We start from the raw sequence: 8,396 nt of genomic DNA on the forward strand, positions 1-8,396 counted from the left end.
TTATTAAATTTCGGGACGTTGAATGCCTTTAAGTTATCAGAAAACTTACTATTTTTCCTTCTCGGCGATATATGACCACTTTATGTCGATTCGCCGTAAAATCCAACTCACTCACTCACTACCATTTTTCTTAAACTGTATTTAGAGATATTTGGACCTCTTTTCTCTGTTGTATCTTGTCTCTCGACCTTCATTAGTTGTATATATTTTACTGAAAGAGGAATTTGCAATTCGACAACAGTTTTCATGGCCAACATTAAAAAAAATTGAATAGTGTAGACTACGTGGCAGACGAGACGCTTAAACAAATCTTGTTTTATTTTGAAATTACTCTTTATTTTCAATACAAATGTTTTTGCTTTTTTTGGTGTTTAGTTACGCTTAAGTTTTACTGAAAGTTTTTTTTGATTGCATAGCATGAAAAAGATGGCTAAAAGTGACAAACATTCTCTTATATGTTCATGTTTTGGAGATAATTATTATAATGATAGAAATTGTATTAATCATAAATACAGCCCATGAATTTCCGTGACGTCGTTTTCGAAGGGAATACCAATTCATTTAACACTCGGCTCTTCTAACAAGTTGTTAGAACAAATTTGCAGAAAAGCAGCTATGAGTCTGTACAAATTTTACTAAATATTAATTCAATATGACATTTGTATATACAGCTATGGCTGCAGAACGACTGACAAACGGACACCGACAATGACACAACTATATCACTCCGATTTTAACAAGGAATAAATATCTAAAAAAATGAAATTTTCTGTCTGATTGCTATCTTTAGAACATGTGAGAGATTTTTTTTATGACTTTTAGCCATCTATTTTCATATTTCTTCAATCAGACTACTACACTAGGTATTTCACATTAAAACCTGTGAAAAAAGATTCTTTGGAAGCAAAGAACGCAACCAAGCAACATAATAGCAGCTTCAGTTTGATCGAATCTGTTCATGAAAGGTAAAGAAAAAGTGCAACACCCCTCACGCCCCATAGCACCAGCTTAAACGAAATTCTATTATAGTAAAAAGTGGATGTATTCAGTCTTGATCTATACTGAGAACAAAATAATACAAAAACACTGGAGACAGTCGCCGCACGGCACTTAAAAGACTGCTGTTGAGGTAGTTTATAAAATCTGTAAAAAAATCTTTCAATAAGACTTTTAGTAAAACTTAAGCATGATTTAACACGCAAAAAAAAGCAAATATTTAAAACAGAGTAATTTCAGAAATAAATAAAATGTATAATCATCTCGATTGCCACGTAGTTTACACTGCTCAATAATCTTGAGCTGTAGGTGCGCTAAGATCACTTTTATTAAGTACGTTCTGTCAATGATAATTTACCATGAGATGCTTTTAACATTTGCGCGTACGGATTCTCCGAAATGTTGTTAATCAATGAGAATATGTTTGCGTCCTAAAGTTGAATGTGAATAATATGTAACAACAGTCAAGTCACAACCTGCATCTTTTTAAAAACATATCTGCTTGTTATAAAGGTAAATAATGTTGCGCTGCACTGAGCTGTTCTTAAATATATGTAAATTATGCATTGTCATTCTATTTCTATATGTATGGTATCATTCTCAATATTATTACAGTATTACGTTTTACTTTAATGCTGATACATCATTAACGAGCATTTGCGTGCATTTTATACATTCAAACATTAACAAAACGTTCCAATTCACTGAAGCAAATTTGTTAATATATATAAAAGTAGTTTGGGTGTATCCAAATATATGCATTCACCCGAAAACAGTGCATTAGACCGTAACATTAAACGTTTTAAGCGTAAATTAGATTCGCAACAGGGGCTGATGTATGAGGTACGGTAGTTGCCTGTAAACATTAGAATTATACTTGGTCACCCCTGTACAGACTGAAATAATTCATCCTTGTAAATAAAAAAAGTTGCTTATTGCTAAATTTTGCACACCCAAGCCAAGTCAATTTTTTCGTTTATCCTTCGTAAACAATGTAAGTTCGGAAAAAGTTCTTCTTCAAAGCATTTAACAATGGATGCCTTATTTTGCTATCATCTAGTACTTATGCTCGTGGCGACTGTAGCATTTATATTCTTATGGATTGGATTCGCGACCCCGGGCTGGCTAGTTGTTACTTTCCAGGAGTCAGAGTTCAAGAATGAATACACTGTGTCATCACTGAACAGGTGAGGAAATCACATTCTTTTTTTCTAGATTTTTATTTATTGATTTTGTTTTCTTGTTAAGTTTTCAGTGTTTATGTTGATAAAATTAGCTACATGTTATAAGCTTTTATGGAGATGGAGAAATATGTACCAATTCCGCGCGAGTTAAGGAGAAATACGGTGCTACTCTTTAAATGCTATTGAGTATAATTAAAAATATCAACGTAAATTAGGTTTTTCAGGATATGGTATTTAATGAAAAAATATTTACTGTTAATGAACGGCGTTTAAAAATTAGTATGTGATTATGGCGACAGTGGGGATAGTAAATTTGACCATTCCGCAATAATGTGTTGGTACCAGTGCGAGAAAAAAAATAGAAAAAGTATATATTTTTTGGAAATATCACGAGAGTGTAGCGCAAATGCATTGCATAACACAACAATTGCACGTACGTAGGAAAACATCATAAATAACCAGCTGAATGCTTGTAAAATGCATTTAATTAAGACAAGCAGCTTACGCCTGATGGCGTTTTGACCGGGTTTTCTGGATTGGGTGATAATAAGTTAAAGTTCTAATAAAGGTATACAATAAATAACGCCCAATTAATAAGCACTATTGAAGGAAAAAAGGGGAAAAAAGAAATGGACAGGTAGAAAATGAAATTAAAGAAACAAATTGGTGTTAAAAATAAAAGTAAGAAAAACACCATTTTCAATGTTTATATCCCTGTGTCCTTGACCTTTGACTCCGAAATCAATAGGGGTCATATACACATCAAGACCAACATACGTATATAAAGTTTCAATGTCCTAGATGAAATACTTGTCCAGATATTGAGCGGAAACAATTTCCCATGTTCAGGTCCCTGTGACCTTGACCTTTGACCCAGTGACCCCGAAATATATAGGAGTCATGTACACATCAAGATCAACATACCTATGAAGTTTTAAGGTCCTAGGTGAAACACTTGTCCAGATATTGAGCGGAAACAATTTTCAATGTTCAGGTCCCAGTGACCTTGACCTTTGACCCAATAACCCTCTAGGAACTAGATCTACAATGTGAAAATGCACAAATATGATATTCTTTTTATCACATTTTTTTCTGCTGAAACATTAATTTAGTGGCTTTATTTCACTCCCACGACGTCAAACATGGTATTAATATTTTTAAGATATGTTAGGAATATGTTGAAAACAGAGCATTATGTGATGACATGTTGTTTTGTATCTGACAGGTCATTATTTTACGACATTCTGTGTCCTCAAGAGCTGAAGGACTGTAAGACATGCCGAGCTGGCGAAAAATCGCAAGAATGTGTTCAAGATATGGCGTATGTTCGTAAGTCTCTGCCTGATGTTTTGTTGGATTTCTTTTCAGTTTTCATCAATATTCTTATTATGAAACCCTAATGATGACGATGATGATGATAATGGTGATAATAATAATAATAATGATAATAATAATAATAATAATAGAAAAACAAATGTAGAAATACTTCTTTAATGTTTGAAATGATTAAAAAACATTCATATAAAACATTCAAATATAGTTTGTGTAGTTGATTTTTATTCTAGTTTAAAATGTTTAAGAAATTGTTGCATTGTTGCGATAATGACACAAACTTTTCTGCTTTCTTTGTTATAGGTAGAGTTTATGAAGTGAATTCTTTGTGAAAAAGAAACCGATAGGGAGGGAAACGGAGCGTAGCGGAGCGACCGGCCAAGGTTTCTTTTTCTCGAATAATTCTCTTCATGAATATCTGACATAGTGTGCAACGTTTGACCAATCAGAATTGCAGAGTCAGTCGTGTCGGATTCTCCGCCTACCTTTGACTAACAAAAATGTGTCGGCTTCCTTTGAAATACGATGAAGGGGCGGTTATTGGTACGCATGCGCATTCAGTCGACGCTATTCAGTGTGTAGAGCTGTTCTTCGAAAATTATTGCTACAGTCACATTGGTCTTAAGGAATAAGAAACCACTTTTTTTAAAAAAAAAAACCTCGCTCTGATTGGTCAGAAAAGTAGGCTGCACACTATATCTAGCAGGAAAACAAATCTGATCGTGATAGAATGTTTTGTAATATTTTAGTATACGGGTTTATTTTTTTATATTGATTGGCGGCGAAATAAAATGAATGTCATGAAAAGCAGTTTCTTTTCTTAGAATACACATCACATTATACCTGGATCGATGTATTAACGGCGAACACGGAGGAATGGGTTGCTTGGCGTGTCATCATGGTGTTCGTGATTTTCCTGTGTACCGTGGGCTTCGTACTCGTGCTGTGCCTCGTGTGTTGTATACTGAAAACCTTTGTTTACAGGGCCATAGCAACAACAGGGTTCATTTTATGGATCGTTGGAGGTATAGCCTTGTCAAAAATCTTTACTGATGCAATTAATTAAGGGCCAAAAGTATTATCCGTTTATTACAATATATATACAATATATCTACAATATATCTCATTTTTATCGTAAATGACATACATGTTTTTCTATGACCGAGTGGTTAAGTTCTTTGATTTCGAATTACTTGCCCAACATCTCTGTGGGTTCAAAACCACGCATGGAGTGTAGAATTATTTCATGCGAGGAAGCCACCCAACTGGCTTCCAGAAGGTTGGTGGTTCTGCACAGGTGCCCGCCCATTACTAAAATTGTTGCTGAATTGGCACCTGGAGTTTTGCCTCGTCGTAAAAAGCTGGAAAGTCACCATATAACCTATGATTGTGTCGGTATGGCGTTGAATCAGACAAAATTGAATAAATACAGTAGTGAGATTCAAAAAATAGTTCTTTGTATTTCGGTTATTGTATACGTTACAGGTATTCTTCTCCGTCAGAAATGTAATTGCATAGATCTGCTCTCCATTAGCAACAAACACACACAAAAACTGATGTTTTCACGAACACATTGTTTTCTTCCATGAGGGTTAGTTTAAGGGTTAGTTTTAAGGCTAGACTTTACATGATGTGTTTCATTTTTATGTAGGACTGTTGACGTGGATTCCTATTGGAATGGTTGCCCACATGCACCTGGAGATAGAGGATACCGTAAATGATGATCTGTTCCACGACTCGACCCTACACACTCCCTACTCCGTGGTCCTTGTTGCGCTCGGTGCCTTCCTCGCGATAATCACCGCACTTATGTTGCTGTGTATCACAGGTAGTTTATACATGTTTAGACTTAAAAGTGCAAATCTGAAGAAACCAGTTTTGACTTGCTTCATGTATATCCACAATGAACATGCAACTTTTTGTGAGCTCTCCTCACCTGAAAGAAGTCGATTTCTGGTTACGTATTCTCCGTACGTATTCTCCGTAAGCGGTTCCGGCATTCTCCGTTTTTTTCACGGAATGTGTGCGCGTTAAGCTATGTTTACGTCCGAAGAATGCCGATTTCTCTAACGAGAATACGTAATCCCACGGAAATTGCCGAGTGTCATTTCGGGTCCACTGTCGACTAGAAACATTCAGCTGTTTTTATTTGACAACGAACAAAGCTTTATGGAGTTATGTATGGTGGCTGATTTCTGCCATTTCGCGTTTTGTTATGTGTCTTGCATCACAGTTATCGAATTTAAATGTTTTTGAGAATGTTTTTCTTAGTAAATGTCTTATATACGTTTATTTCAATGCTTCTTAAGGAGCAATTTTTATGAATGAAATATTTTATCGTTAAACAGGTATCTGTGGCGGGCGGAGAGAGAAGATGTCGGACACACGGACGGACGAGTCTTCGAAAATACCGACAGTTGTCACACGTGACCAGCGTTATTACGGGCCACACCCGTACTACCCACCAGAAAGACAGTTGTATTACTACAGGTAGTGTTGAATTCCTATTGCAGCTGACAGAGCTTTAAGATTAGTGGTAGCTGTATATGGGGAATATTTTTAAGGTATTCTTTACGTTTCTTCCGTATGTGATTCCGGCATTCTCCGGTTGTTGGAGATGCGCTTCGTTTACATCCGAAGAATGTCGAATAGACGTGAATACGAAATCTCAAGGAAATGTCCGATTGTCATTACGGGTCCACAATTTATGAAGTAATTGTATGGTCTTCTAGTTTTTGTCACTGGTCTTTTGGATTTACTTAAGATTTTATACGAATAATTTTTTTTCAGAGAACAACCGAAATATTACCCATCAAGAGTAGAGAGGTACAATGAGATGCCAGTGGACGATTATGCTTACAACGGTGGTCAGGCTGCATGGGGACCGAACCCATGGTACGACAACCGAGTCTTCTAGAGCTCCTCCATAGAGCCGAATGTGTTCATTTCCTTGTGGCATATGAACTCTTTGTTTTTCGCGCTTTTCTATATATACTAGTGTACCTGCTTCAAAAATATCAACTATTTGCTCATGTAAACTGTTTAGTTACAGTTTTTATTATATGACTTTTTATAAAACTAACCGGTTTATAGTTGCGCTATTGGACGGATGGTCTAAATATCAGCACTTACTTATACTGGGTTAAAGTCAAAACTTGACGAAATAACTATGAAAAAATAGTTCTAAAGTCATGTACTAAATCACTTATTGAATGGCTTACTGGTCAGTAGTTAAGACAATATTGTTCATACAGCTGTGGGATTTTTCGGTTTATATTGAACCAGTTTTATGTGTCGTTGAAAAAGCCTGCAGTTTCTGTAACACTAAAGTTTTTACTTGCTTTCGCAAATTTGATTCGACTGTAATTTCATCCTTACACGACGCATACACCAGTTCATTTCAAATATTAATAAAAGTAGGGTAATATGAGTCGTAAAGAGCTTTACGTGATGAATTCATTAAAAACACCAGACTGAGTCCTTCATTTGAGCCGTGCCATGAGAAAACCAACATAGTGGCTTTGCGACCAGCATGGATCCAGACCAGCCTGCGCATCCGCGCAGTCTGGTCAGGATCCATGCTGTTCGCTTTCAAAGCCTATTGCTATTAGAGAAACTGTTAGCGAACAGCATGGATCCTGATCAGACTGCGCGGTTGCGCAGGCTGGTCATGATCCATGCTGGTCGCAAAGCCACTATGTTGGTTTTCCCATGGCACGGCTCAATTATAATAACATACAATCAATGGAAATACTAGGCCTTCCGCCTGGAATAAAAGTTATTCATGCAATGTTTATTTAAAATATCCAAACTTTTTTTAAAAGAAGCTACGATTCACATACAAAACATTTCATCAGCTATGTGGAATCATCATATCGACTGAACTAACCATGCACAACTGAAAACCATTGAAATATTATTTAGTATATTATGCTGGTATTGAAAAACAGATTGTCTGACTGATAAGCTTCATGTCTGCAACTGTTTTACAATCAGTTTCTGTATCGCCAAGGCAACCGTATTTTCTACACCTAATAAGACTAGCAAGAGTTGTCGAAGAACAGCAACGCTCGACTGTTCAACTGCTTTTTTCAACTGAATGAGTATCAAAGTCGGAAAAGGGACATTATTTTGTAAAAAAAAATCAGAGTTATGGAGCCGGTACAATGCATGTCAGGTCATCACAGTGGACAAATGTTTGAAGTTTTGATCGATTCCCGTTAGTAGTTACTGAGATACAAACCTACATTAAAAACTTAACCAAAATTGCTAAGTCGAAAAAGGGGTATAACTTTGCAAAAAAAAAGCAAAACAGTGTTATTCAACATGTGCAGTGTTAGTCAGTTTATCGCAGTGAGTAAGTGTGTATTCTAAATAGGTCCACGAAAGATTACAGTTTTCAGAATTTAATATTTTTCACAGCTTCATATGCTAACTTATTAATCTCTTTTCATTATAGTTTTATAAAAATAAATAAATATAGAATAACAGGCTACTGTCTTTTTTGATATCAATGTTATCAGGTCGAGGTTGATATGGGCTGGAAGAGGTGAGGGACACACGACAAGACGAAATAAAATGCATTGTTGTGTCGCGATGGCGCGAGCCAAAATTGAAATCTTTGTTAATGGTGCGTGTGCTTGATGTTTTTGCTTGTTAGTGCGAATAAAGTTCGTCTTCGCCCTCGCAAAAACGAAATCTTTGTCAATGGCGCGCACGCCAACGTGACATAACATGCTTCGTTTTGTTGCATTCTATGTTTCGTAGAAAATTCGGCAAATAAAAAAGGTAGGGTCGTGTGTTTGATTTTTTGCTGGGCTGATTTGTAAAATTTGGACCCCGCACAAGTTTTTATGAGAAAATCACAATTTGATAACATTCTAG

The 8,396-nt window shown here is 36.0% G+C and overlaps 1 protein-coding gene across 1 annotated transcript; it reads left to right on the forward strand.

Moving 5' to 3' along the window:
• Nucleotides 1-1,926: 1,926 nt before the first annotated feature.
• Nucleotides 1,927-7,824, forward strand: LOC123529626 (uncharacterized). Its single transcript, XM_045310024.2, has 6 exons — nt 1,927-2,183; nt 3,406-3,509; nt 4,337-4,537; nt 5,164-5,340; nt 5,861-6,002; nt 6,303-7,824. The coding sequence occupies exons 1-6, from the start codon at nt 2,029-2,031 to the stop codon at nt 6,427-6,429; spliced, it is 906 nt and encodes a 301-aa protein (XP_045165959.2). The 5' UTR covers nt 1,927-2,028; the 3' UTR covers nt 6,430-7,824.
• Nucleotides 7,825-8,396: the final 572 nt, after the last annotated feature.

The sequence above is a fragment of the Mercenaria mercenaria genome, chromosome 13 (genome assembly GCF_021730395.1).
Source record: "Mercenaria mercenaria strain notata chromosome 13, MADL_Memer_1, whole genome shotgun sequence".
Taxonomy (NCBI): domain Eukaryota; kingdom Metazoa; phylum Mollusca; class Bivalvia; order Venerida; family Veneridae; genus Mercenaria; species Mercenaria mercenaria.

Coding starts and splice junctions, on each gene's coding strand:
- LOC123529626 (XM_045310024.2), top strand. CDS start 2,029: ATGGATGCCTTATTTTGCTATCATCTAGTACTTATGCTCGTGGCGACT. Junction 3,510..4,336: donor TCAAGATATGGCGTATGTTC/GTAAGTCTCTGC, acceptor TTCTTTTCTTAG/AATACACATCACATTATACC. Junction 4,538..5,163: donor CATTTTATGGATCGTTGGAG/GTATAGCCTTGT, acceptor ATTTTTATGTAG/GACTGTTGACGTGGATTCCT.